The sequence below is a fragment of the Apiotrichum porosum genome, assembly GCF_003942205.1.
Source record: "Apiotrichum porosum strain DSM 27194 chromosome Unknown scaffold_1, whole genome shotgun sequence".
Lineage (NCBI taxonomy): Eukaryota > Fungi > Basidiomycota > Tremellomycetes > Trichosporonales > Trichosporonaceae > Apiotrichum > Apiotrichum porosum.
Window position 1 is genome coordinate 1,345,082 of NW_021167108.1, and position 27,533 is coordinate 1,372,614.

General features: G+C 58.3%; 11 protein-coding genes and 1 non-coding gene across 12 annotated transcripts; 9 read left to right on the plus strand and 3 right to left on the minus strand.

Annotated features, from left to right (window-relative positions):
* Positions 1-152: 152 nt before the first annotated feature.
* NPY1 (NADH pyrophosphatase) lies at positions 153-1,745 on the plus strand (the record flags this gene model as incomplete). The annotated part of the gene is made up of 5 exons (XM_028616302.1): positions 153-286; positions 375-476; positions 587-1,130; positions 1,175-1,247; positions 1,288-1,745. The coding sequence occupies 5 exons, from the start codon at positions 153-155 to the stop codon at positions 1,743-1,745; spliced, it is 1,311 nt and encodes a 436-aa protein (XP_028480159.1).
* A 2,268-nt stretch (positions 1,746-4,013) lies between these two features.
* On the plus strand, positions 4,014-6,549 carry LCC2_2 (laccase, multicopper oxidase, benzenediol:oxygen oxidorectuctase; the record flags this gene model as incomplete). The annotated part of the gene is made up of 7 exons (XM_028616303.1): positions 4,014-4,340; positions 4,400-4,571; positions 4,676-4,853; positions 4,912-5,396; positions 5,465-5,663; positions 5,725-5,873; positions 6,008-6,549. 7 exons carry the CDS (start codon positions 4,014-4,016, stop codon positions 6,547-6,549), a joined length of 2,052 nt encoding a protein of 683 aa, XP_028480160.1.
* Positions 6,550-7,300: 751 nt separating this feature from the next.
* On the plus strand, positions 7,301-7,774 carry EHS24_000475 (uncharacterized protein; the record flags this gene model as incomplete). Its single annotated transcript, XM_028616304.1, has 3 exons — positions 7,301-7,378; positions 7,433-7,477; positions 7,661-7,774. 3 exons carry the CDS (start codon positions 7,301-7,303, stop codon positions 7,772-7,774), a joined length of 237 nt encoding a protein of 78 aa, XP_028480161.1.
* A 248-nt stretch (positions 7,775-8,022) lies between these two features.
* On the minus strand, positions 8,023-9,270 carry EHS24_000476 (uncharacterized protein; the record flags this gene model as incomplete). Its single annotated transcript, XM_028616305.1, has 2 exons — positions 8,023-8,953; positions 9,014-9,270. The coding sequence occupies 2 exons, from the start codon at positions 9,268-9,270 to the stop codon at positions 8,023-8,025; spliced, it is 1,188 nt and encodes a 395-aa protein (XP_028480162.1).
* A 1,399-nt stretch (positions 9,271-10,669) lies between these two features.
* On the plus strand, positions 10,670-14,075 carry CDC60 (cytosolic leucyl tRNA synthetase; the record flags this gene model as incomplete). Its single annotated transcript, XM_028616306.1, has 2 exons — positions 10,670-11,020; positions 11,100-14,075. 2 exons carry the CDS (start codon positions 10,670-10,672, stop codon positions 14,073-14,075), a joined length of 3,327 nt encoding a protein of 1,108 aa, XP_028480163.1.
* Positions 14,076-14,783: 708 nt separating this feature from the next.
* EHS24_000478 (uncharacterized protein) lies at positions 14,784-17,478 on the plus strand (the record flags this gene model as incomplete). Its single annotated transcript, XM_028616307.1, has 9 exons — positions 14,784-14,853; positions 15,049-15,126; positions 15,178-15,248; positions 15,299-15,409; positions 15,533-15,614; positions 15,668-15,778; positions 15,937-16,075; positions 16,143-16,190; positions 16,521-17,478. The coding sequence occupies 9 exons, from the start codon at positions 14,784-14,786 to the stop codon at positions 17,476-17,478; spliced, it is 1,668 nt and encodes a 555-aa protein (XP_028480164.1).
* Positions 17,479-18,056: 578 nt separating this feature from the next.
* Positions 18,057-18,135, plus strand: EHS24_000479. Its single transcript has one exon. It is a non-coding gene; the product is annotated as a tRNA-Asp (tRNA).
* Positions 18,136-18,497: 362 nt separating this feature from the next.
* On the plus strand, positions 18,498-19,562 carry EHS24_000480 (uncharacterized protein; the record flags this gene model as incomplete). The annotated part of the gene is made up of 2 exons (XM_028616308.1): positions 18,498-18,612; positions 19,114-19,562. The coding sequence occupies 2 exons, from the start codon at positions 18,498-18,500 to the stop codon at positions 19,560-19,562; spliced, it is 564 nt and encodes a 187-aa protein (XP_028480165.1).
* Positions 19,563-19,979: 417 nt separating this feature from the next.
* EHS24_000481 (uncharacterized protein) lies at positions 19,980-21,010 on the plus strand (the record flags this gene model as incomplete). Its single annotated transcript, XM_028616309.1, has 2 exons — positions 19,980-20,062; positions 20,212-21,010. 2 exons carry the CDS (start codon positions 19,980-19,982, stop codon positions 21,008-21,010), a joined length of 882 nt encoding a protein of 293 aa, XP_028480166.1.
* A 418-nt stretch (positions 21,011-21,428) lies between these two features.
* On the minus strand, positions 21,429-22,486 carry EHS24_000482 (uncharacterized protein; the record flags this gene model as incomplete). Its single annotated transcript, XM_028616310.1, has 6 exons — positions 21,429-21,473; positions 21,525-21,619; positions 21,657-21,766; positions 21,881-22,188; positions 22,263-22,406; positions 22,472-22,486. The coding sequence occupies 6 exons, from the start codon at positions 22,484-22,486 to the stop codon at positions 21,429-21,431; spliced, it is 717 nt and encodes a 238-aa protein (XP_028480167.1).
* Positions 22,487-22,903: 417 nt separating this feature from the next.
* On the minus strand, positions 22,904-24,133 carry EHS24_000483 (uncharacterized protein; the record flags this gene model as incomplete). The annotated part of the gene is made up of 6 exons (XM_028616311.1): positions 22,904-23,003; positions 23,086-23,180; positions 23,219-23,415; positions 23,466-23,592; positions 23,632-23,790; positions 23,846-24,133. 6 exons carry the CDS (start codon positions 24,131-24,133, stop codon positions 22,904-22,906), a joined length of 966 nt encoding a protein of 321 aa, XP_028480168.1.
* A 259-nt stretch (positions 24,134-24,392) lies between these two features.
* On the plus strand, positions 24,393-27,248 carry EHS24_000484 (uncharacterized protein; the record flags this gene model as incomplete). Its single annotated transcript, XM_028616312.1, has 11 exons — positions 24,393-25,142; positions 25,184-25,278; positions 25,321-25,435; positions 25,476-25,713; positions 25,752-25,852; positions 25,890-26,073; positions 26,110-26,301; positions 26,338-26,488; positions 26,530-26,879; positions 26,919-27,170; positions 27,220-27,248. The coding sequence occupies 11 exons, from the start codon at positions 24,393-24,395 to the stop codon at positions 27,246-27,248; spliced, it is 2,457 nt and encodes an 818-aa protein (XP_028480169.1).
* Between the last annotated feature and the right edge of the window lie 285 nt (positions 27,249-27,533).

Consider the following 27,533-nt stretch of genomic DNA (forward strand, 5'->3'; position numbering starts at 1 on the left):
GGCCCCCGCCAGAAAGCCGCTAGAAGGCCGGTCCGGCACGGACTTGGCCGGTGTACTCACCGCTCACCGCGAGCCCATGATGACACACGCCGCCAACTCCGGCAACTCCATCTCCCCACAACGACGTCGTACCGCTCTTTAGCATCACCTGCATGCCCACACGCGCATCAGCAGTCGTTCAATCCCTCTTCCACTTCTCCAGGACACTCTCATCCAAACCCACTACCGCACGCATCTCATCACGTCAGCCCATCCGCAAGTTCAGCATCATGGACAATGTTGTCAAGTATGTAGACGCTCTCGTCGGTGCGAGCTTGCGACCATCGCTGTTCATCAACAAACATTCTGTGAATCTCTGACTGACCTCTTCCCAGCTTCTACTCGGGCCAGCCCCCACTGAACCGCGTCTCGTTCCAGCGCTCTGATGCGAGCAAGCTCAACGGATACCTCCCAAGGGCCAAGTTTATGCTGTTTTTGTGAGTAAGGTGTAAAACCTGGATGCTGTCTCGGAAGTCTCGCGCTGCTGTTTTACCAAATACTGCGATCAGCGGACCATCTGCGCTGTACAGCAGCTGACGCGGTTTAGGAAGGGCAACCCTCTCGTCGAAGCAGGCAAGATTGGGACTCCGCTGTTCCTCGACTATGCCCAGGTGGAGCAGTACCTCGCGGGAGGTTATCAGTCGGTACCGGAAAGTGTGACAGACGCTCGTGCCAAGAAGGCGTACGAGAGCATCCGACTTCCCAACACGTTGCCGACCTTGCTCTTCCTGGGCATTGACGAGCGCTTGGCGCCAAAGGGCGAGGACTTGCACGCCCCCACCGGCGTGCCGTACTTTGCCCTCGACGCATCTGCGATTGGTCTGGACCTTGCTTCGGTCAATGGCGAGTGGGGAGACGCTCGCGCGTCCGGTGCAATGATGCCAGCCTGGGAGGCAGGCCTGTTTGCGTTCGCTCGTCCCCTTATCGACTGGAACTTCCGCCACAAGTTCTGCCAGGCATGTGGCGCCCAGACGTACTCCCTTTGGGGCGGCTGGAAGCGTAACTGCATCACCTCGGTCGAGCCCGTCGAGGGCAAGACTTGCTTCTCGACCACGGGACTGCACAACTTTGCGTACCCCCGTACGGATCCTGTAAGCATCCGACAGTGCCTGCGGCAAAGACTTACTGCTCCCAGGTCATCATTATGGGTATCCTCGACTCGACCGGCGACAAGATGCTTCTCGGTCGTCAGAAGGCTTGGCCCAAAGGTGGGTATCTCCTGGCCTCGTCACACCCACTAACTTCCAGGCATGTACTCTTGCCTTGCTGGTTTTATTGAGCCTGGCGAGTCGTTCGAGGAGGCCGTCCGTCGCGAAGTCCTGGAAGAGGCCGGTATCGAGGTCGGCCCCGTGCGATACGGCTCGAGTCAGCCGTGGCCGTACCCTGCCAACTTGATGGTGGGCTTTTACGGCCGCGCACAGGAAGGCCAGCAGATCCGTCTTGACCTGGACAATGAGCTCGAGGACGCCCAGTTCTTCCCGCGCGAAGTCGTGGCAGCCATCTGCAACTCTGCCTCGGGGTCAAAGTTTACAAAGGACGACTACAAGCAGCTGGACAACGTGACAAAGGGCAAGGTTGACGAGTCGGCCCCGGCAGACGACTATGCCCACTTTACCCGTGTTCCCCCAGAGACCGCTATTGCTGGTGTCCTCATGCGCCAGTGGGCACTGGGCCAGCACGCAATGCACCTCGTCAGCAAGATCTAGTAGGCTTGGCGGGTTTAAAAATACCCGTGGGATGTATCGCAAGTCGCAGAGCTCCCCCAGGTGTCGCGGATGGTGTCCGCAACGAGGTTCCCGTGGACCTGGGCACTGTAGCTCTTCACGACAGACACTGTCCAATGACTGAGGTTGCTTCTGACATTGACGTTGTTGTTTCTCACTGCTGAACAGCCGCCGACGAAAACGGACACGCCACGTGCCTGTAACATACGACAGCTCGACAGCATTTGACGACCGCGGCGCGTTGAAACCGATTGCGCACAATACAGGTGGTGCGTCGAGATCCCACAGTTGAGGCGAAGGTGAACCAGTTGTCGGGTGAACCACTTTCCGCCAGGTCTGACAGTGTCATTCGCGGCTCGTCGTGTCCAGCCGCGAATCTCGGGACTACGGTTCGAGTCGTGTATGCGGTGCGGTGTGAGCGCGGTTGTAGCGACGGTGGGGCATGGTTCCTGATGCGAGGGACCGGATACGGATATGCATCCCTTGGATTACGCTTTTTGTGGATTGCGGTATTGGCTCTGTGGTTCGTTCTCCTCATGTGCGTGCAAACGCGCCCCATTTTGTGTTAGCCGCCAGAGTGTGCAAGACACGAAGGCTGAGAACAAGCTTCGAGTCCGAGACGTGCTACGTTGTACTGCCAGTCGTAATTAGGGCTGCCTGGCGAACGAAGGCACCCGGAACGATGTCAATGCTCATGACAGACAAATGAATATGACAAGCCCGCGGCGGTGTCCGACACTGTTCATGTCTCGTGCACGCTTGTCGTGCATATGCTCATGTACAATCCGAACATGCGCGTAACCCCATGTACATGGGAAACCTGAGTGTCCACGCTTCCCAGGCCCCGCCGCCCGCAATTTTGGCTTGCATTCAAAACGAAACAGTGTCCACCACCACCCCGTCTTTCCGACATTCAACCAGCCTCGAGCGATTTTCCGGTCCATTCCGGCTTTGTCGGGGTGGCGAGTATAATTGTCCAGGCATGTTCACGGCTCCTTATCGCAGAACGGTGGTCTCTCTCGTATGTGGGCTCGCCACCTTGGCCCAGCCCTGTACGTACTGCCTGCAGGTAAGCTTGTCTCACGATGCCAAGCACAGCGGATGTCAATGTCGGTGAAACAAAGCCGAAAACAAGGTGTGGCTAAATGCTTCCCACAAGGCTCTCTCGCGACCTCTCGGTTCCCAAAGCGCTCCCTGCCAGTACATACCCCTTGGCCTCAAAGGTCGGTGTCTGTGGCGTCCACGCTACACCGAGACAGCACATTGAATGCTATTGGTTTCTTGGTTGCTTTTCTGCCGCTGCGTCGCGTGCCGAGGAAGTGGTGTACAGAGACAGACATGAAGGCGAGCGTACATTGTTACCGGGACAGGTACACCGCCCCCAAGCCACCCAGTATCCGCTGTTCTTTGACCCAATTGTACACTGGTCTTCCGCTCCTGGTGAGGGAGACCATGCCGTTCTCTTTGGACGAGTGGGAGCGAGCAGGCAGTGCTCTCCGTTGTCACGTGTGGGCGGTAGTCGCCGATCAGCTCAAGGCTCTAGTAACAGCAAGGTACCGGGAGGCTGTCCGGTGCAACCTACATTAGTGTACGGACATCCAGCAGAGCTAGGCAGCTTTGCTTGGCATGCCCTGTGGACCGTGTGGCCTGTGGAGTCCTCAATTGCTGCACAAGTGAGCTTGACGAGCTTGCACTGCCACGGTTCTACGTCCACGTTGCCGCCTCCCATTGCCGTCAAGATCGTACCTTTCTTCATGTCTCACCCCCATCTCCACTCCTGGCGACTGACTATTTATCACCACAACCAACCCGCCCCTTGGCCGCATTGAACGCACGTTTCCGCATATGTGCCTAGAGTCGTACAACCTTGGCCCTGTACAATGTCCATATCGTATCCCAGTGGCCAGTGCGAGTGGGAACGCTGCCACCGGCGTCATTGCAACCCATCAGCTTACGACAAGCCACATGTGTCGGTCTTGCAATACGCAGGTCGCCTCACCTGGTGTACCGCGTTCCCGTACACAGCAAAGGTGGCTACAGTATACAGTACCACGCCTCCCCTCCCTGGCGACATGCATTTAAAGACGTTGCCTGGACCGACCCCTTCCCATCTCTCGACTTGCCAAACCCATCTCCCATCAGCGTGGCAGTCACATTGGAGGATTGACCAGTTAACAGTTTCTGCCACAACTTAGACGAACCTCACACTCGACACAAGAGACACGGCGACGACAATACCCGATCACCACCATGCACTTCCCGCTTGCACACACCCTCCTGGCCCTTGCCACGATCCTCCGTGCAGTGGCGGAGGATAATCCCATCGCTCCCACCTCCCTCGACGCGTCCGCTACTCCCACCTCTGGTGGCGACAACACTGGTGCTACTGCCGAAACCGCCACCACAACGGGCACTGGGGGTGGTGGCGGTGGTGGTGGTGCCGGCGGAGGACCTCCCGGGCTGCCCCCATACGCTCCGGAGAACTACAGCTACCCGCAGCCGCCCATCCCTTCCGTGACCGCAGTGCTGCCGACCTCGTTCAGTCTGGACCCGGACTTTGTCATTACAGACCAGCCGGTGAGTATGGGAGAGGAGGTGGTGATGGGCGCAGGCGCGGGCTGACATGTTCCAACCAGACCGTCCGCGAATTCACGTTCGACATTGCCACAGCTGCCGGGTCCCCAAGTGGTTTCCTCCGCTCGATGATGGTAGTCAACAACCAGTTCCCAGGGCCCCTTATCGAGGTCAATGAGGGCGACACGGTCATTGTCCATGTCAACAACCACCTCGACATCGGCCAGGCCCTTCGTAAGTTTCGGGAGTGGGCAGCAGAGGACTCCGAAACACCTTCAGGCACATCGCGGTCGCGGTGGTTTCTCTTGCGTCGTCGTGTTTCCTAACATGATACCCAGACTGGCACGGCATCTCCCAGAATGGAACCAACTGGGCCGACGGTGTCTCGGGCATCTCCCAGTGCCCCATCCCTCCAGGAGCCTCGTTCACGTACAAGTTTACGGTGAACAACCAGTTTGGCACCTTCTGGTGGCACGCGCACCATTCCAACACAATGGCTGACGGCATCGTTGGCGCGTAAGTGTGGCTGCATGTGGCTGCAGCGACAACGCAGAGGCTGACCCTTGTCCCGCAGGTTCATCGTGCATTCGGTCAACGACCCCGTCAAGCGTGGCCAGGACTTTGACGAGGAGCACCTGCTGTACCTCTCAGACTGGATGAACGACCAGTCCCAAGTCATCGTCGACGCACTGTACAGCCTGGAGGGATACCGTGGCGCCCAGATTCCCCCTCCCGTCGACGCGGTCCTCTTTAACGGTGTGGGCCAGACCAACTGCTCCGTCGCTCAAAAGGGTGTCCCCTGCTCGACCAATGCCCCCTCCGAGGTCGTCGTCGAAAAGGGCAAGCGTATCCGCCTCCGCGTCATCAACTCTGGTACCCACGCCCTCTACCGTTTCTCCATCGACAACCACGTGCTCAACGTTGTCGAGGTCGACGACACTGAGATTAAGACACTCTCAGTTCATGAGGTTCCCATCTCCCCGGGACAGCGCCTGTCCATCATCGTCAACACCGACCAAGAGGGTGACGCATTCTGGATGCGTGCGGGCGTAGGGATGCGTGAGTGACCGCCGCCACCAGTGTGGCACATTTCCAAAAGCTACATGTTTGTTGACACCCCATATTAGACTGCATCGCTCGCCAGGAGCCCATGGTTGGCCTTGGGGTTTTGCGCTACGACCACGGTACTGCCGCCACAAAGTACAGACGGTCAGCCACAGACAACTCGAACCAGACGCCGTCCCAGCTACCCACCACCCAGCCGTGGGGCGACCTCGAGATCCCCGACGCCCCGTGCATGGACATTGACAACCTCCACTCTGTGGTGTGAGTGTCTCAGGCGTGGCTGCATACATGAGGATAGTGTTCTGACCCCCGGTCCTCCCAGCCCGCTGATTCCGGAGAACCCGCCTGCGACCCCCGACGGAGCCCATGTCTTCAATTCGTCGTTTGGCCAGTTCTTCGACCCAATAGACTTTGCCAACTTTAGTGGATTTGCGTTCAATGGAGTGCCGTACTTTAACAAGATCTTCGATCGTGAGTGATACTGAGGTTCTGTAGGGTTTACTGGTGCTCAAAAACATCCCCCCACTCGGGGGGGAAGGTTTGAGAAAGCACACCAGGACCTGGATTGTCTTCCCACTCCCCCTCGCCAGCACCTAACATCACAGCTGTTCTGGCCCAGGTGCAGCGCGGCCAGGATCTCAACGGCAGTCTGTTCGCCCACACCACCTTCCCTACTCTTGGAGCATACGACATTATCGTCAACCAACTGGACAACGGTGTGGCGCACCCGTTCCACCTCCACGGCCGCAAGTTCCACATTGTCGCACGCGGTCTGGGCAACATTACCTGCTTGGCAGACGCCCAGGCCAACGCCGCCGCCGGCAACGGTTTTGTCAATTTTGACAACCCCCTTCGCCGCGACACACTGTTCATCCCCGAGACCTCGTACGCCATCCTCCGCCTGGTCACCGACACGCCGGGCGTGTGGCCTCTCCACTGCCATGTGGGGTGGCACTTGTCCAAGGGCAAGCTGGCGATGATCATCGTGCGGCCTGATACGGTTACGAAGGATGTCAACGGCGACGGCTGGAGCGACCTGTGTTACGGTACCGACCCCAACGCTTGGGGACCGCAAAAACGCCGCTTCGGCCGCTTCATGCCTCCTCAGGGGCGCAAAAGGGTCTTTCGGGCCGTCAACGGCCCTTGAATGACACCTACGGCTCCCCCCACACGCTCTCACTGCCTCTATCACTGGACAATTTAAACACCAAGGACTCTACTCTGTACTCCATATAACCTTGTCATCGCTTCCCACTCGCCGTGTGTCCGGACACTTCTTTTTGAACAATTACGCTTAGCATTTGATAGACTGGGGTTGCCTGCTGCGCAGCCATATATAACTGTTCAATGAACGATGCCTCCAACAGCTAATCTCCTGATCCCCTGTGGGTCATTCATTATGATAGCGAAGCCTTTTTGCGCCGATCCCCAGCCGCCCGAAGCCAGAGTCCATCGTCTCTCCAGGATTCGAATGGTGCCACTTGCTCCTGGGGGCGTCGATGTTGTTTGGTTCGTCTGACGGAAGCAAATGCGCGGTCGCCGGTTGCCAAAACAACAGCGAGCTTGACTCTCTCGTTCGTGTTCTCACCATTGCTCTCTCCCATTGCTCTCATTCCTCGCAGACACCGCGACCGCCTCCCCGGGCCCTGGTTCCTCCTCCTCACACACACACGCGCGCGCGCGTACGCGCCATATCCGCGAGACTTTCAGACACCGCAGCTCGCAGCATACGTGCACCCACAGAGCCGTAACCCCGTCCCGTCGCCAACACCTAGCCTTGCCTTGCGCAACACGGCCGCATCTCCCCCGCAACCCACCTGTCTCCCACCCATCCCTCGAATCACTCGCCGAACCAGATACGCGTTACTCGTCAAAAGCCCACCCCCACCTCTCTTCCGATGGACGGGTTCAGCCAGATGCAGAACCCCCACGAGGCGGAGCAGAACGTGCTGCTCGAGCGCATCATCCGCAATGTCGTGAGTTGTTGAAGGAGGCCAAGCTGTCTGCGACACCAACTGACATTGCCCCAGGACAAGTGTAACGAGGCCATGGTCGAGATGAACCAGTGCTTGCGGGTGAGTGTCTGGAGTCGTGCACGGTGGTATGGGAGATGGGAGGTGCCTGTGCCGTGACAGTCGAGTGATTCGCCGGGCTTTCGGCACGCTCTCAATCCTGTCCTGCCGTCTGTCAGGTGAACAACAGACGTACATGGCGTGGCTTCTTTCTCGTATCCAATGAAGCCATGCTGACGGTCACAGGACTTTCTCGAATCCGCCGCTGCTGTCGGCACCGCCGCCCAGTTGTTTGAAAACTATGGCGAGATCACCGAGAGGTACATGACCACGACCAAGATGATGCCCAAGCCCCAATGAGAGGACCCGGCACGAACGAACCAGTGGCTAGTGGTAACACGGCAAGATAGACCATTGTATGCATGTATCTATTGTAATCGTTGCAACAACGAGGGTTGGATCGCCCTGTGATACTTCTCTCTCTCTCTCTCTCGCTACACTCTCACCCGTCGTCTCCCGCTCCCAACGTCTGTCTAACACGGCTCAAGGCCGCGTACTTTTGAACACGTCTTCTAGGCTCCCCATCTCACTCCCCCCAGGTTCCCACTTTAAACGTGGAGGAAGCCCTGGGAGCCCATACCAAGAGCCGCGTCGAGGTCGGGGTGCTGGGCGATGGGGACGGTGTCGAACGCGTACTCTGCAATGTTGACGTGGGGGCCCTGGCCGGGCGCGTAGATCTGCCTCTGGTTCCACTCGGGGTGGTTGATGCCGTCGATCCAGCCCTGGGGCTCAATGGCCATGCAGCCATACTTGACGACCGTGCCGGCCGACGTGGCGAGCGTGCCGTCCATGCCGATACAGTCGTAGAGCTGGATGGCGGGCTGGTTGGTGTGGACCTTCATGCGGATGCCCGACTGCTCCGAGGTCCAGATGACCTGGGCGGGGCCGACCGAAGGCCCGTCGACGGGCTCGGGCTTGTCAAAGATCCAGCAGTTGTCGAGACCCACACAGCCGTCGCCGCACAGGTTGGCGTCGAGCGAGTCGCGGATGGGGCGGGCCGAGGTGTAGTTGAGCGGGTGGAGCGAGCCGTCGGGGCGGACCGAGCGGAGATCGGCAATCTCACCCGTGGGGACAGCGATGCTGTCGACCATGACGTAGCGGCCGGCGCCGGGGAGCTCGAGGGTGTCGTCGAGGACGGTGGTGGTGGCGTCACCGGCCAGGTTGAAGAACGAGTGGGTGGTGAGCAGGATCGGGGTGGGGAGGTCGAGCGCGTAGGCTGTCAGGATGGTCGTGAGCTTGCCAGCAGTAACAGTGTACGAGGCAAGGGCAAGGACGTTGCCCGGGAAGCCCTCGGACGCGTGGTCGAGCAGCTGGAAGGTGATGGTGCTGGCGTTCGAGCTCAGAACAGTCCACTCGCGAGCGTCGTACGCCTCAAGACCACCGTGGAGGGTGTCGAGGCCGTCATGGTCGTTCAGGGGGGTGTGGTAGTCCTGGCCATCGACGTAGAACGTGCCGTTGCGGATGCGGTTGGCGTAGCGGCTGTAGTAGACTGTTAGCTCCCAGCTGCACGCAGAAGCGCTTCCCCAGCTGAACGCTCACCCGACAACGGAGCCAAAGTACGAGCGGCTCGACGAGGTCTCCTCAGCAAACGTCTTGGTCTCGGCGTGGGCGAGGTTGACGTCGCGCCACTCGCCGTTACGGTCGGGGACCTCGAGAGTGAGAAGACGAGCGCCGTGGGGGATAAACGAAGCGCGGATGCCAGGGGCCGACAGCTTGTACTCCTGAATGGCCGAGTTGGCCGAGACGGCGGGAGCGAGGGCAGCGAGGGCAGCGACGAGGGGGAGAGTGACGAGCATGGCTGTTTCTGAAAGGGGGTCAATCTGCCAGTCGAGGGGGGGAGGGAGAAGGAAAACAGAATGAGAAAGAACCGCGGTTTATGTAGTTGCGGGGGGATGGGTGACGAACACTGTCCACCGACATGTCGGCCCGAGCACCCAGCCGGCGGGCAACCGGTGGAGAACCGGCGAGTTTTCGGACGATTCTGCAGTGTCGCTTGGCGGGTCAACAGAACCCCCATGCATGCTTCTTAATGCCCGGCGAGCACTGGAGAGTCCTTCTGTGATATCTGTGATGCATGTGACGCTCACCGTGGCCCGTTTTGATGCTCACAGGTCGCGATATTGACCCAAAGACTGACAATCTGTTAACCGCGTTCAACCGTTTTCGCCCTACACACGCAAGAACGGGAATTTCCGTCGTCGTTGGATATCTGAAAAGTCGGCCATCGCGCCGAACTGTCATCTGCACCATTCCTCGAGATAGGTCCTGGTCGGCGCCCGTCAGGCCGCGGTGCCGAGGCCGCAGCGACCAGCGTGTGTATGTGTGTGCAGGCAGCCGAGGATGGCGTCAACCCATGCGGTTTGGACGGGCTGGCCACGCTTGGGGGTTGTGTGCCTCCTCAACAAAGCATGTGGGCCCCATGGGGAACCCCCACATCCGACTTTTTCTTGCGTGGCTGGGGACATGACACTGTCAGGAGAGACAGAGAGCAGTGGAGAGGAGGAACAGGTGAGCAGTGAGTAGGGATGCTGTGATGAGATGGAGATGATGGCTTCCCCTTTGTGTGCCAATGTGTGCCCTTTCTTCACACCCACACACGGATATGCCTCTGGACCCGCGGGCTACATTTGTGGCTATCAACGAACAAAAAACCAACTCGCCACACAGGAAATTGACTCGACAGCGACGCCACGGTGTGTGCATGTGGTGCATGCATGCATGGTCCGCTCCGTATCGAAGAAGCTGCTCACGACTTGCTCAGAACGCACGCACCGGTTGTGTGATAGCGACGTCGTCGTCGACTGTGCGCCGAGTCAATGCTCCCACATGTATGCTTCTCGCCACGCCCAGCAGCACCCTCCAGCACACAAAGGGCGTGTATGGGTGTGGGTCCCGACATTTTGCTTCCGCGCTCACCCTGCGGCGCCGGGCCCAGTCCGTTTTTCGAGTCACTGGTCATCAGCACCAGCGAGCTCGCTCTCAACCTCCTCTCTCTTATCGTCCCTCCCACCCCCCCACCTCTTGAAAGCGAGTGCCGGTACACGGCTCGCCACCACGATACCCTCACATCTCATACTTCGCCGCGGCGCGTCCCTACTCCACTCTCGAATCACTGCCGCCGCCTATAAGTCGACCGTGACTCTTCGCTGCCTTTCCACATCCCCTTGCCTCTTTAACAACAACACGGATACCACCATGTCCAACCCACCACCCAAGACCGACAAGAGGGACACCCTTGTGGCCCTTGAGAAGACTGCTCAGGCCGCCTGGGCTGCCGACCGCACCTTTGAGACCGAGCCCGCTCCCCTCCCCGAGGGTGTTGCCTCGTACGCCGACTTTTTCGAGTCTGGCCTCTCGATGGAGGAGGTTCAGGCCAAGCACCCCAAGTGGTTCGGCACCTTCCCTTACGCGTACATGAACGGCTCGCTCCACCTTGGCCACGCTTTCACCATCTCCAAGATTGAGTTCGCCGCCGGTTTCGAGCGCATGCGTGGCAAGCGCGTCCTCTTCCCCGTCGGTTACCACGCCACTGGTATGCCCATCAAGGTATGTCACAGGACACGGTCCGGGGGGTGTGGGCGTGGCGAGGGGCGCGTGTGGTATCTGTGCTGACAATCACGACCAGACCTCGGCTGACAAGATCATCCGCGAGATGGAGCTCTTTGGTGAGGACTTTGCTGGCCACGTCCAGCCCGCTGCCGAGGAGGAGGTCGTCGAGGTCGTCGAGGCCCCCAAGGCTGCCGACCCCAAGGCCAAGTCGGCCAACCCCGCCAAGGCCAAGAAGGGCAAGCTCAACGCCAAGTCGACTGGCCTCGAGTACCAGTACCAGATCATGGAGCTCATCGGTGTCCCCAAGGACGAGATCAAGCAGTTTGCCGACCCCATCCACTGGCTCGAGTACTTCCCCCCTATCGCCAAGGAGGACCTCTCCAACCTCGGTGCCCGTGTCGACTGGCGCAGGCAGTTCCTCACCACCCCTGCCAACCCTTACTACGACACTTTTGTCCGCTGGCAGATGAACAAGCTCCACCAGCAGGGCCGTATCAAGTTCGGTGAGCGTTACACCATCTACTCGCCCAAGGACGGCCAGCCCTGCATGGACCACGACCGCCAGTCGGGTGAGGCTGTTGGCCCCCAGGAGTACACTGCCGTCAAGATGGAGGTCCTCGAGTGGGGACCTGATGTCTCTGGCGACGTCAAGCAGGCTGTCGGCGGCAAGAAGGTCTTCATGGTCGCTGCCACTCTCCGCCCCGAGACCATGTACGGTCAGACCAACGCGTTTGTCGGCACTGGTATCGAGTACGGCCTCTACGAGGCCAAGGAGGGTGAGGTCTGGCTCGTTACCGAGCGCTCGGCCCGCAACATGGCCTTCCAGGGTATCTTTGACGGTGCCCGTGGCGACCTCCGCAAGGTCGCCTCGGTCAAGGGCGCCGACGTTATCGGCACCAAGATCCGCCCTCCCTTCGGCATCGTCCCCGAGGTCTACGTCCTCCCCATGGAGGGTGTTCTCGCCACCAAGGGTACCGGTGTTGTCACTTCGGTTCCCTCGGACTCGCCCGATGACTGGCGTACCCTCATGGACCTCCGCAAGAAGGCCGACATGTACAAGATCAAGCCCGAGTGGGCTGCCGTCGACCCCATCCCCGTCCTCAGCACCCCCAAGTTTGGTGACATGGCCGCTGAGAAACTCTGCACTGAGCTCAAGATCCAGTCGCAGCGCGACACCAAGCTCCTCGCCGAGGCCAAGGAGCAGACCTACAAGGAGGGCTTCTACAACGGTGTCATGACCATTGGTGACTTCAAGGGCGAGCCCGTTCAGGAGGCCAAGCCCAAGGTCCGCCAGCAGATGATGGACGCCGGCCTCGCTGTCGCCTACGCCGAGCCCGAGTCCGAGGTTATCTCGCGTTCGGCCGACGTCTGTGTTGTCGCCCTTGTCGACCAGTGGTACCTCGACTACGGAGAGGAGGAGTGGAAGGCCAAGGCCGAGTCGCTCCTCAAGCAGCTCAACACCTACGTTCCCGAGACCCGCCACAACTTTGAGGCCGTCCTCAACTGGCTCAACCAGTGGGCCTGTGCCCGTTCGTTCGGTCTCGGCTCCAAGCTCCCCTGGGACCCCCAGTTCCTTGTCGAGTCGCTCTCGGACTCGACCATTTACATGTCGTACTACACCGTCGCCCACCTCCTCCACGAGGACATGTGGGGCAAGGAGGGCAAGCTCGGCATCAACGTTGACGACATGACCGACGCCATGTGGGAGTACGTCCTCTGCGACGGCGCCTTCCCCGCCGACTCCAAGGTCCCCAAGGAGAAGGCTGCCGAGCTCAAGTACTCGTTCCAGTACTTCTACCCCCTTGACATTCGTTCGTCGGGCAAGGACCTCATCCCCAACCACCTTACCTTCTGGATCTACAACCACGCCGCCATCTTCCCCGAGAAGCACTGGCCCCGCGCCGTCCGCTGCAACGGTCACCTCATGCTCAACGGCAAGAAGATGTCCAAGTCGACCGGTAACTTCCTCACCATGCGTGAGGCCACTCAGAAGTTTGGTGCCGACGCCGTCCGTCTCACTCTTGCCGACGCCGGTGACGACATTACCGACGCCAACTTTGAGGAGACTGTCGCGAACGCGGCCATTCTCCGTCTCCACACCGCGTGCCTCTGGGCCGAGGAGATGAAGGAGTCGGCTGACAAGCTCCGCACTGGCGAGTTCAACGAGTTTGACCGTCTCTTCCAGGCCGAGACCGACCGTCTCATCGAGGCGGCCTACAACGCCTACGACCTGATGGAGTTCAAGGAGGCCCTCAAGCTTGGTCTCTACGACTTTGAGGCTGCCCGTAACTGGTACCGCCAGGTCGCCGCCCAGGAGTACGGTGGCCCCGGTCTCCACAAGGACCTCATCTTTGGCTGGATCCGTGCCAACGCCCTCCTCCTGGCCCCCTTCACCCCCCACTTCTCGGACTACATCTACCGCACGATCCTCGGCGAGAAGGGCTCGGTCCAGAGCGCCCCCTTCCCCAAGCCCTCGGCTGCCGTCGACCCCGTTGCCATCGAGCAGCTCGAGTACGCCAAGGCCGTCGTCGACGTCCTCCGCTCGGCCGAGACTGCCCTCGCCCGCCGCAAGGGTGGCAAGGGCAAGGCCCCCGTCGCCGCCTTTGACGCCACCAAGCCCAAGGGTGTCCGCATCTACGTTTCGTCCGAGTTCCCCGAGTGGCAGAACCGCTGTGTCGACATTGTCCAGTCGGCCTGGGACGAGTCGACCGGCACCATTGACGACGTCAAGATGCGCGCCGCGCTCACCGAGGCCGGTCTCGGCAAGGACAAGAAGGCCATGCCCTTCATCCAGCTCTTCAAGAAGAAGGTCCTCACCACCGGCAAGCGCGCGTTCGGCCGTACCCTCCCCTTCTCCGAGCTCGACACCATCAAGCTCCTGATCCCCCACATCAAGTCGCAGCTCAAGTACGACGTCATCGACGTCGTCGCCGCCAGCGAGGCCAAGGCCAAGATCGCCGAGGGCACCGTCACCGAGGCCGAGGGCTGGTCGACCGAGAGGGTCGAGGCGTCCGAGCCCGGAGCCCCCGCCGTTCAGTTCTGGAACCTCTAATTCTAGATTCAAGAGTAGAGGTCGCGCGTCAGATGCATATCCATACCATGTGCAGCAGGATTGCCCATCCGCTTGTTTGTTTGGTTTCTGGTTGCGTCGAGGCAGGCGACACGAGGGTTAATACTAAAGGAGCGGTTTGGTTTGGTTTTGGAGTGTGGTTTTTTTAGTAAAATGACCCGCTCGTCTTTGGTTTTAGGAAATTGTCACGCTGGTTTTTAGTAAGAACCTTAATTATCAGTAAAAGAGCGTTCGAGCGTTTGGTTTCCGTTGTGGGTTTTCAGCAAAGCCGTCTTGCGCGTCTGTGTTTTTTAGTAAAACTGTCTCGGTTTTTTACTAAGCCTCTTGTAATCTCGAGTCATCGCGTCAAACCACCAGGCACAGCCGCCCCTTCGTTGGGGCGGGCCGTGACATTCACCCGGTTTAAGAGGTTCAGCCGCGGTTTATCAGAAATCCACTCTGCGCGCGCAAAAGGGACACACCGCCAGTCGACCCCACATTACAAAGCTCCCTGTCTCCACGTTCGTTCGCTTTCACCCACAACACCACCTCTGTGCTTCATCTCTACCATCTGCGCTCGCCACTTTTACGCGTCGACCGTCTATCTTGTAACCAGCTCTTCCAACGCGTTTTCCCGCAGCTTAACACTCCACCCTCCGGACATCGGCTTTATCCGTTTTCCACACCCCTCCCTCCTCCTCGTGATCAACAATGACCGCCGCCATGACGACTGTTCTTGACCCAGCGTACCTCCTCTTTGACATGGACGGTACCCTCCTTGGTGAGCAGTTTACGGCCGTTGCGGGGTCTGAGGGACCACTTTCTGGGCTGTCAACACTGTCAGAGGGCATGTTGTTATCATTTGGACACGTGTTTCGATATGAGGCTGTTGCCCAACGAACAACCTCTTTTTACGCCGTCCCGAAGCTCCTCCATTGCCACCGGAACTCTTACAAGGTCATATGCTGACGCGCAGACTCGACACCCGGTGTCCTTGCCACCTGGGAGGTCTACGCCAAGGAGTTCAACCTCGACCTCGACCACGTTCTCAAGAGTGAGCTCACATCTTCTCCGCCGTTGACCTCGAACTGACCGCTGTCCCCAGCCGCGCACGGAATCCCTACACGCCAGAACCTGTCAAACTTCTGCGGCATCACAGACCCTGCTGAGAACGCCGTGAGTTGAGAAAGAATAGTACGGAAGAATCGCACTCACCTCACGTTCAGCGCGAATCGGACCGTTTCGAGGCCATGATCGTCAGCGAGGCCCAGCGTCTCCAGAAGGAGGGAAAGACTGGCCTCGAGATCCTTCCCGGTGTCCACGACCTTCTTACTACCGTGAGTTTGGAGTGTATGCGGCGAGTGCATGGGGAACAGGTCGCCGACCAAGCATTGCTACCTGTAACCATCCTCTACCACGGCGTGCCATATCTCCATGAGCCAGTACTGACGCTCCTCGAGCTCAACTCGGCCCCGACTCCCGTGTGGGCCATCGTCACCAGCGCCACGCACAAGTACGCCAGCCACGCCCTCCCCACTGCCGGTAAGCTCTTCCAGTAGGCCTGCCATGTTGGGATACTGATTTCGCTTTTTCAGCCATTCCCGCCCACCACCACTTGATCACTGCCGACAACGTCAAGCAGGGCAAGCCCTTCCCAGAGCCTTACCTCACCGGCGCTGCCACCCTCGGTGTTGACCCCAAGGACTGTAAGTCGAGAAAGATTGGACTCAATTCCCGGTTGAACGGTCGGCAAATGGTGGTGGCATGGCCGCGCCGGATTAAGTGCCTGCCACTGTTGCCTTCCGTGGCGGAGATTGAGAACAGTTGCGACGTTTTTTGTCGGAACCTCGTGCTGACGCTCCAGGCATCGTGTTCGAGGACGCCCCTAGCGGAGTCATCAGCGGCGTCAAGGCCGGATGCAAGGTCCTCGCCGTCTGCACCTCGCACCCCCGCGAGGAGCTGGAGGGTCTCGGGGCCACCTGGATTGTGGACGACCTGTCAAAGTGAGTGATGAGTCACCAACATGTTTGGCTGGTAAGGAGGGTGTGTGTAGCTGACAACCGCTCTTAGGGTCTCGGCTGCCATTGTCGATGGCAAGGTCCAGCTCACCATCTCCCAGTAAGCTGGGCGTTCCCTCCATGAGCATCTTGTTGGCGGCGTTTAGAAAGGAACATTGGGAGAGTGTATGCATCGATTACCAGCATCGAGAGAGCGGGTGAGCACAAAAGTGCGCCCCAAGTGCCACACAGCAGTCTCGCCGCGGCATCGCCCTACTGATCCGCTGATCCACTGACGGGCACGTGCCAACCATACACGTCGCGCGCGATCGCGCGTCGTGTCAGCTGCATCACCTCGTCACTTCCCACTCACAATCACGTCCAACACCGAGGCGGGTCCCAGCGCCATGGCGGTCCTAGACCGTAATTTCTTTCCTCACATCTTCGACAGCATTGTCGCTTTCGCTCCTCACGACTCACTGGTCCGGCTCCGCGCGACCAGCCGCGACCTCCTTGGGCTCTGTGACAAGAAACTAGCCAAACACATTCGTGTCGTTGTCGTGAAGTGTCCCTGCCCTGGAGGCCATCACCAGTACCACATTTGCAAGCACAACGCATTTGGGCTCAGGGGGGTAAACGGCAAGCGCATTCCGGGTCGCAATGACGTGGAGAGTGACCGGGCGCAAGACTTCAAGAAGGGCGACATTCTCCGCCGCAGAAACCTTCACTCGGTCGAGACTGTCGATGTGTTCGACGTTGAGACAGCCAGGCTAATACCGTTCGGCCTCCTCTTCAACTTGATTTACGACTTCCTTGACATGTCCCCCATCGGCACCTTCAGATTCTCGATCGAAGCGGCCTTTTTCCTATTCGATGTTGAAATCAATCCGTTCCCGGGTCGTTCTATCGTCTTTCTCGACCTGAACCAACTCCCCTCCCTACGTGACAGGGAACCCGTGAACTGCATCATTGTTCCCGAGCTCAGCACCGAGATGATTATCAACGTGACCTACGACCTTGAGCAACCTCTCTACCGTTTACACTGGGGCGGTGACTGCCCCCGCGCCATCACCCTCATCTTGTCACATCGTGGTGAGGTGCCAAACCTCGAGTCACCTGCCGCCAGCCAGTTCGTTGACGACCTGCTCAACTTTGTCGTTTGCACTGGTGATAATATCGACTTCCCCGACAATTTCCAACGCACAGTCGTTGGCCTCCCCCATCAGCTTCCAGGTATCAAGCCCGAAGGTGCCGAGAAGTTCAAGACCAACCTTAACGCGAGGCTGGTCGCTTTGTCCAATAGCGACGGTTACGCGTGTATTGATATACTCAAGTTCATGACCATGGACGAGTATCGTGCCTCAATCCCGGCCGAGCAGTTCCACCTGGAGACGGTCATGGATGTGTAGTTTGACGAGGCGGTGCCATTGGCGCAGTAACGTCCCCTTAAGGCTTGTGTACACACTGGACAAACTGCATATGCAACTGTACTTTTGGGTTAGACCACCGCTGCTGAGTGGAGGAGGTGGGTGGCGTATTCTCTACCACGGTGCTCTTGCTGGTGACCATCCGCCAATCGACGTTCGCATGGCAGACTCATTGGCTCGTTTTACGGCTGGCCCACGTACCTTCTCAGAGACGGAAACCAGGTGGTGGATCTCTGACACTTGGTATCTATATCAAAGACACGACCTGAGGTGTCAGGCTGGTCGGGAGAGGAAAAATACTTCAAATTGCCGCAAAATCAACCGCCACAAACAGGCGACCGGCACTTCCTCATGTTTTCGGCGTCGCTTCTCGCTCCGCTCACCATTCTTGGTCGCATTCGCCTTCCTGAAGCAATACCAATCTTACTCACTCATACATAAGCTTGTTCTGCTTCGTCTGATGCATATCACATGCACCGCGTCTCTCCCAGTCGCCCACAAAAGGCGGAAAACGAAGGGGCCCGAGACCGCCCCGCAATCTCCTGGTCCTCTTTCATCTCTTCTTGATCGTATAACGGTTAGTATGCTCGCTTGTCACTATGATCGCGGGAGATCGGAGTTCGATTCTCCGTCAGGAAGCTAGCTAGGTGTATCGCAACAGCGGCGCACGGGCTGTCATCTCAGGATGGCAGCTGACCTTTTTTTTGGTTTGGGTGGCGGCGGTGGCGGAGGTCATAACCCCCACTTGTCGGCGGCTATGGCAGCTGCTGACGGGCATGTACCATTCCGTTCGGCGGCGGAATTAAATGTTCTTGCTGCTGACGGTCTCTGATCTCTGTACCTCTGTACGCTTGGCGGTATGTGAACATCGGAAGCCGCCGTTTGTGCCCAGATCCACACCCAAAACGCCCACCCCACCTCCCACGCAACACATTTAGCACCATCACCACTCTCTGTCTCCTCTTTCAACTGTCCATTCCACCATGCCCAATCCAACCACCATGCCCGTGTTAGAATCATCCAGCCCCCTTCCTCAGGCGGCATACCCTCACATCTTCGACTTGATTCTCTCCTTCTCGTCTCGCGAGGCGCTCCTGAAGTTGCGCGCGACCTGTCGTACAGTGCGGGACACCTGTGACGCCATCCTTTCACACCATGTTCGCATGTCGGTCACTGAGGTCGTTTGCTTCATAGCACCTAACAGCACCTGTCCTAGTCCCCACGACCACAGACCAGATCACCCACCCACCTACCAACATGCTGTAATGTTCCGGGACCGTGACGGCAACATGGTTCCCAGTCTTACTTGTGGAGGGGCGGCCCGTGCGCGCAGTCTCCAACTCAATGATGGTTCCGATTACGCCTATCGTTCCATTGGGCATTGCTATACAATGCTCTGGCCTTCCACATACAACTTGGACCAGATTGTGATACTGGACATCTTGCCTCTGGCCGCTTTGTTCATAGTTGGCCACGGCGCCACCAAGTTGGCTCGTCTTCACACCGTCCGATACCCCGCCGTAACGGTGTACTCTGTTGGGTACCAAAACCACCCTGTGGCGTCCACAGTTTCTAACCACATCGTCTTTATGGATCTCAATCGGCAATCGTCCTCAGTGGAAGAGACTGATCCCGTTCTGTATGCCTCAGCCGATGTTCAGCGGCTTGTTCTTACAGTCCGCTACGATCCCGAGGAGCCTTTAATCAACCATTGGGGGGAGTATGAAGGGTCGCTCCAACTCTGCCACATTGTCCTCATTCTTCAAGGCCAGCTTGGGCATGACAACCCCGGTGTCTTGGACCGCCTGGTCAACATCATCAATGGGCTCATGCACCCCGCTTTGCTGGTCCCGTACACAATCGTCGGTGCCGACCCTGCCCTCGAGCGCGAAATCAAAAGCGTAGTCAAAACCAAACTGAGACGGCTCCGTAACTCGGAGCATGACACCGGCATCTTCAAGGGCTTGGACGTCCAGCAGGGGCTCTCCAAATTTCGTTTCTTCACCTTGGACGAATACCGCCAGACTGTGGGCCAGGAGCAATTCATGCTGGAGACGGTTGAGTAAGCAAACGGTGGGAGCAAAGATTAGACAGGTCAGCACCATTTGTATGTACATAGTTGGACCCCCCACATGTCACCGTACCACGACATGCCTGATCATCCCTGAAAAGGTTCGCTATGCATCTGCCTGGATACCCGTTGGCTGCTGAGAGAAGTTGTCTGTGGCCCTTCCAAGCGACCACGATCAGAGCCTGCCATTGTGCCACATTGGCAGTGAGACGACCCGTTTGCGCCCCGCTGATCCACTACTTGGTTCCGTGGGATGACTCGACCACCTTCTTCCTGGTCCAACCTTGTCATCACCCACTCCATCAACTTCAACACATCCCTTTGGCCATGGTACACATTGGCCTCCCGCCAGCGCAAAGCGGTTGCCTCCCTCACAGCAGCTATCCTCACCTGTTCGACTCCATCCTCTCCTATGCCGATCGAGACGCCCTTCTCAAGCTGCGTGGCACTGGTCGTCAAGTCTGCGACCAAGTGGACCACATTCTCGCCCACCATGTGCGTCTGACTGCCGTCTACAATCTCAAAAACATGCCTCGGGATGCCGTTCGCCTTTCGTTTTGCGACCCCAAAGGCAGCCGTATTCCGGCGTTCTGGGATCTCTACAAGCATCAATACCGTATGAAGAAGACCCAGCGCTCATAAAGGGCCTCCGCCTCCAACGCATACTCGGGAGGAGACGCGTCTGTCGCCCATAACACCGACAACAAACCGCCTCGTGACAACCTTTCCCGCATCAAGGTCCTGGACGTCCCCGATGGGCCGGTGCTGATTGCCCTGATGGATAACAACTTCCCCCGTATGCCCAACCTCGAAACTGCGCGATACTACTCCGAGGCCATGTACTCTCTCCACTACCTCGATATGGATGAGTCTGTTTCCACTGGTGCCACGAATCTCATCGTCTTCGTCGACTGTACCAGAGAACAGGAATGCATCTGGTTCAAAAGTTGCCCCGATGGAGAACATCCTATCTGGGTACCAAAGCAGACTCGTCGACTTGTTCTCAACCTTCGCTACAATACCAAGGAGATGTTGTTATTCGACGCCGCCCTCTTCATTGCCGAACGCCCGGAACTCCAGGAGATCGTCTTTACTGTCACTACCACCTCTCTTTGGAGCCCTGCGAAGGCCAAAGACTTCGCCTGGCGCCTGTGTGACACATTCTCGAGCGATATCCTTCGGCACTCGGTCGCGTGCACGATTGTTGGCGTGCCAGACGTAATCGGCACAGCTGACGACAACCCCGACGCTGCCAGGACTGCAATCAAGAATGCCATCCGGACCAACCTCGAAAAGGATAAAGGGTGGGGGAGGCGTCGTATGAAGCGCGAAGGTCCACGTCTCGACATCGAGGCAGCCATGGCCAACGTGCACTTCTACACCCTCGAAGAGTACGCTTCCATGATCTCTCCCGAGCAGTTCAGGCTCGAAACGGTTCAGTGATCAAATCAACTCTCAACATCAAGTCTCTGGTATCCGCAGTCACCTCCCCCCCTTGTGTTTTCAAGATTTCCAAGCCCCGCCAACCACATGAAAGAGCGTTCTGTAGATAGAGCTGTGATATTCCCATGAGCGAGCCCTCGAATCCTGTAGAGTACCGCACTTTACGCCACGTTAGTAGAAGTCTCAAGCTTGTTAGTAAGACGAAATTAAGGTCATTAGTAGTGCTGTATATATCCCCAATGTAGTGACCTGTACCATGATCCGATATGGTGGCAGCCAGCCACGTTGCGTGTGTAGACGATACATACGACATCCGAGCGCAGGTGGGTGTGTCGCTCTTTTTAGATACCTAAGACTAGTTTTGAGAACAACGGATCGAGATGAGACGGGCAAGAGGGTAGAGGCTATTCGGTGTCGCCTACTGCATGGTACCCAAGACCTTGAACGCGAGCGCGCGGAGGATCTGAACATGTCAGTGAATCGGTGGGACAAAAACACGTCTGTCAACACCTACCTGGGTCTTTTGGGACATGGGCAGGCCAGCAAAGACTTGCGCGACGGGCTTGCCCTTCGCGTCGCGTACACGACCGAGCTGGGATCCAGCAAAGGCTGGCTGGTTAGGTTCTTTCACAGTCCGGTAGCTCACCTCCTGCAACAGCACCCGCGGCGTTGGCCACGATAAAGCCGAGCGCAGCGCCCGCGGCTCCGCCGACATATGTCCAGGTCTTGTGGACGTGGGCGACCTCTGGCTCGAGACTGTGACGTGTCAGTTTGTGACAATCAAAAGCATGAAAAGGAAGGCCTTGCGAGGTGAGGACGGGAACACACCACATCCACCTCACGGCGTCGCTGCGATTGAGGTCCACTTACAGGTCCTCAAATACATCGCCAAAGACGTGTTCGGCATTCGGGCGGTGCGGTGCCCCTTCGTCGTCCTTCTCGTCCGTACGACCACCAGATGGGCCGGCGCTCGCCGAACCGGGTTCGGCAGAGGCCGTACCCGTTCCGGCAGTGAAGAAACGAGCAAACTCCTCAAAGAAGTTGGACGAGGCGCGCTCCTGTGCGTCCGGGTCGGTGGAGGTCTCGAATGCCGACGCCGGGCGTGACCGGAAGATGCGGTCGTACTCGGCACGACGGCCCGGGTCAGAGAGGACGTAGTAGGCGTCGGCGACGGCTTGCTGTGAGGTGGTGCGGTCAGCGTCGCGGGGTCCATGACGCGAATGTGCCTGCCTGGGGGCTGCGGAACACTTACGAAACGCTCCGTTGCGCGCCGACGCTCCTCGGCGGTAGCGGTGCCGGGGAGCCTGTCCGGGTGCGTCCTGAGCGATTCCTTGCGGTACGCCTGGCGAATGTCCTCGCTAGTGGCGGTCGACTGGATGCCGAGGATGGAGTAGTACTGCGAAGGAGGGGTCAGCATGGTGGCCGTTGGCCGTTGGGTTTGGGTGGCGACTCGCAGCGTACCTGGGGCAGGCTCATGTTCGGGGAAAACGCGGTGGCCAGGGTGCAGGGCGAGAGCTTTTGGGCGTGCTGGCGGAGATGGTCCTGGGTATGTACACGGGTCGAGAGATGGCTTTGGAGCTGGATGGGTGCGTTGAGTGGTGAGATGTGCGAACTGGAACGGCAGAAGAGTACAACGGGAAAAGTGCGTGACACGTCCAGACCGCGATATTAACTGCCGCCAGGTGGCGACTTCTTCTTGATCAACGCTGCCTGCCACGCCGCCCGATCGTGACGTCATACAAGTCTGCTGTTTTTGGCTGCGCGATTTTTGGCATTAAGCGACTGCCGACACGGTCAGTCGCGGTCAGTCGCGGTCAGTCGTGTGCATGCAACTGTAACAATGTGTGGCTTCTGCGTGTCTGCATCTCCTGCTATATGTGTTTGGCCATGCCTTTATGCTTTTGGCTTGGACTTGGGCGGCTTCAACATCTTGAAGCCAGCAGCGCCGAGGTAGCTGACACCGCTCCAAATGGTCGTCACAGCCACAATCCACCTGTGGGCGTCAGCCGAGGGTTTGAAGCATATAGAACCAGGTCACTGTGTCAAGCCATTCGGGGAGCAAAAGAGGTACGCACTGGAGAGCTTCGAGAGAAGGGGCGACGAACGCAGCGGAAATGAGCGGCGAAACCGTTGTCGCACCCATGAGGACAAGCTGGAGGGCAGTGTTGACCTTGATGTCAGCTTAGCCGTGTCTAAGGGTAAACTCACCTTGCTAATCTGGGTTGCGTTGATTTCTGCAGTCGGCACAGACAAGTCCAAATATCGCTTCAGCGTCCTCTGAGAATGGGTTAGTTGACGATCGCCCAAAGCAAAACCTACAGGAGGAGGCACCGAGATGTATCGCACGTACATCGCCCACATAGAGAGCGCGAAGTCACGTCCAAAAATGAGAAGGGCGAGCGGCACTGTTTTGTTAGACGCAGAACATGTCCCAAGCTGCAGAAGGGGCACCTACAAGGAAGGAGGCCCTTGTACGTGAGGGTGACCACGAGCGTGGTCATGAGCGTCTTGTCCGCCATAGGGTCAAGAACGGATCCCAGCACAGACTTTTGGTTCCACTTGCGCGCGAGATATCCGTCAAGCTGCCGTCAGCCCCCCATCCACAGCTCGCTCAGCCTCACCCAGTCGGTGAACCCTCCAGCGACGAGAAGGCCGGTGGCCACTTCAAAGTTGCCGTGTACGATCGAGTACGCCAGAAATGGGCACGAGGCAATACGCGCAAGTGTAAGCGCGTTAGGGAGCGTGTATGGCGACTCGTGGATCTCCTCGGCAGGTGCAGGCTGTGACATGAGCACAAAGAGGTACGCGAACCTCTTGGCGGCAGGGGCAACATACCTTTGACTCTTTGGGATCCAAGGCCTGACGACGCACCACGGACGTCGAGAGGAGCCGGACAGTGAGGGAATTCACTTTACGCAGTGCGTGTTTCCGCCTGGCAGCCTGCCTCGATGCATGACACAGCATGCAGGTCGCCGCTGCAGCCGAAAACGAAAGGGCGCGCGAGAAGAGTGGTGGTGGCGCGCGCCTTGCTCCAAGGCCGAACGCGGTGGCGACGCGGGGTGCGGCAGCGTCGAGGACACCCGCTGCAATGCGCGGAATGCCGACAAAGACGGAGACGGGCATGGCGCTGCTGTGGGCGTGCAGCTCGAGGTGAATGGGTTGAAGACGACGACGAAAGTGACCGGCCGATGGACATCTTGCTTTCAGGTCCGGAGGTTGAGAAGGGAAACCAAAGGCATTACGTAAGGAGATTTATATGCTGTACCCTGTGATGTCAACAACACTTTGGGAGCGAGCCGCTCATGCCAACTCTCTTTCCTGCATACCCACACACCCGTCTACACACACTCTCGGCACTGCTCGCTGAACGCTGTTGTCTGCAATGAGCCAGCGATCTCGCCTCGACCCATATGCGGAACTGATCGACTTGACGGACTCGCCCGTCAAGAAGAGGACCGATAATCGGCGTGCGGCGCCCTCGCACGGGTCTTCAAGTCCAATGTTTGTCGGCCAACGTCCCCCTCCCCCTCTTGCATCTTCCCAATCTGCAAACGTCGCGGCCCCCGCCAACGCATTTGACTTTGACTCTGGCTTTGGAGCCAGCATTGCCAAAAAGTCTACACCTTCTCGCCCAGCAGGAGCTTCTCGCAAGGGCGGCAACCGCGGCGGTATGGAGTCCTACATCAAGCCTTCGTCTGGCGCCTTTGGCGGCCGTCCAAGTGGAGCCAGTGCTTTTGACCGCGCTGCCAACTACCGCAACGACGGCTGGCCATCATGGACCGACGAACGCACTGCACCCAAGAGCGGCCCGGCGCCAGTCCCAATCCCCATCCCCCAGAACGTCGTCGCGCGTGACAAGGAGGAAGTCGAGGAGAATGGCGAGGACTTTGACATTGGTGCCGCCCAGTACTCGGCCGCCGACTTTGAGCGCTGTGGTGGTGACCCCGAGGAACAGATGCGCGAGCTCCTCGCTGGTGCAGTCGGTGACGGCGAGGAAGGTGGCGACGACGAGGGCGACGACACTGTCGAGGGGTTCGCGGACGGCATGAGGCTCATGCCCCACCAGGTCCGTGGTACCCGCTGGATGCGTGAGCGCGAGTCTGGGCGCAAGTATGGAGGAATCCTTGCAGACGTGAGTGTTTTGTTCACGGAGACAAATGCTGATCCACCCAGGACATGGGTCTCGGTAAGACCGTTCAGACTCTGGCTCGTATCGTCGAGGGGAGGCACACTCCTGCCGAGAAGAAGGTCTACAAGGGTGGAACTCTGTGGGTGGCCCGATGACACAAGCTCAACAGCTAACCCATCAGCATTATTGCCCCCCTCGCAGTCATGGAGCAGTGGGCCACCGAAGTCCGCACCAAGACCAAGACTGGTCTCCTCAAGGTCACGACGCACCACGGTCCCAAGCGTACAACGAGTGAGGTATGGATCCCCGCCCGATAGCTGACAATCAGGTGGCAAGGATCTTGAAAAGTTTGACGTCGTCATCACGACGTTCCAGGTCCTCTCATCCGAGTTTGGGTCTCTTGAAAAGTCTATCCAGGCAAACGCAAACGCCGTGTCCGACTCGGACGACAGCGATAGCGACAGCGACAGCCCCCCTCGCAAGGGCAAGGGTAAAGGCAAGGGAAAGAAGAAGGCCACCAAGGCTGTTCGCAGGGCTGCGCTCTTTGACGTCAAGTGGCTACGTGTTGTTATCGGTAAGCTAACATATAAAATCCATAAGCTCACACCACAGATGAGGCACAGAACATTAAGAACCACAAGACTGCCGCGGCCAAGTCCGCAGTCGAATTGAGGGCCAAGTACCGCTGGTGCCTCACTGGTACTCCCATCCAGGTGGGTCAAGGTCGCTGATATGCAACTGACCCACTAGAACAACGTCGAGGAACTCTACTCGCTCTTCAAGTTTCTCCGTGCGCGTCCACTTGACAACTGGCAGACGTTCCGTTCGCGTGTCTCGTCCGAGGTCAAGGCTGGACGCACCGGTGTCGCCATGAAGCGTTTGCATATCATTCTCAAGGCCATCATGCTCCGCAGGACAAAGGATGCCACTATCAGTGAGTTGCTGCTGAACGACGCCTGCTGACAGGCAGACGGCAAGCCCATCCTCAACCTTCCCGAGCGCCGTGTCGAGGTCGTCGAGTGCACCTTTGATGCGGAGGAACGCCAGTTCTACGATGCTCTTGAGCAACGCACTGCCCTCACGTTCAACAAGTTCCTCCGCAACGGCTCGGCCATGAGCAACTACACTTCCGTCCTCTCCATGCTTTTACGTCTCCGCCAGGGTAGGTTACCATATATTCGTCGGAACTAACCCTCAGCCTGTGATCACCCCGCGCTTGTTACCAAGGCGCTGGCTTATGACGTGGACGCACTCGAGAACAGCCAGGCTGACCAGGCTGATGAGCTTGCTGATCTTCTGTCGGGCCTTGGTGTCGCCTCTGAGAAGAAGTGCGAGATCTGCTTTGTTGTGTGAGTACCCAGCTCCTGGCGATGTGTGTCTGACCTGGCAGCCTCGACGACCAGAAACTGAGCATGTGTCCCGAGTGCAACGAGATTGCGGTCAAGGCCAAGGGAGGAGACTGTGACCCTGTTCTCCCTCCCTCGAGTGCCAAAATCCGTAAACTGCTTGAACTGCTCAGTGACATCGACGAGCGCAGCGACAGCACCGAGAAGACGATTGTGTTCTCGCAGTTTACCAGCTTCCTCGACCTCGTCGAGCCATTCCTTGTGCAGGCCAAGATCAAGTATGTCCGCTACGACGGCACCCTTACGGCCGACCAGCGCGCCGTGGTTCTTGAAAAGATTCGCACCAAGAAGGAGACTCGCGTCATCCTCATATCGTTCAAAGCCGGAAGTACAGGTGAGCTCGTCTTCGCTAATCCACACATCTAACTCTCAGGTCTCAACCTCACGTGCTGCAACAACGTTGTTCTTATGGACATGTGGTGGAACCCAGCCCTCGAGGACCAGGCGTTTGACCGTGCCCACCGCCTCGGCCAGAAGCTCGACGTCAACATCCACAAGCTCACTATCGGCCAGACGGTTGAAGACCGCATCCTTGCCCTGCAAACGCAGAAGCGTGAGCTCGCGCAGGCGGCGCTCAACGGCAGCAGCGTCAAGAACATGAAGCTCACGATGGCCGACATTATGAGTGAGTCGAACCGGTATTGTTTCCTGTACATGCACTTACCCGTCGCCAGAGCTGTTCCAGCGCTCCTCCGACGAGTAGAGCGGTCGAAGCGAGTCGTCCTTTTGCTGGCTAGAGGACATTGTGATAGATCTGACAGTGGACCGGCCGTATACATGTATCCCACGCTCTATGCATGTACCTGTTTATTATCACATGCCGGTGTGTTCCCATGCCTGAGCTTCCTGTGCATTGTACGCTCGACGCCGACTGGACCGCTGGAGATGGCAGCACCGAGCGTGCGGATGCTGCGCCACTCGGATACGTTGCCTCCGGCGGCTCGGCGTTGGCCATAAGCGCCCGGTCCCCACCCACCGACCGCCATTC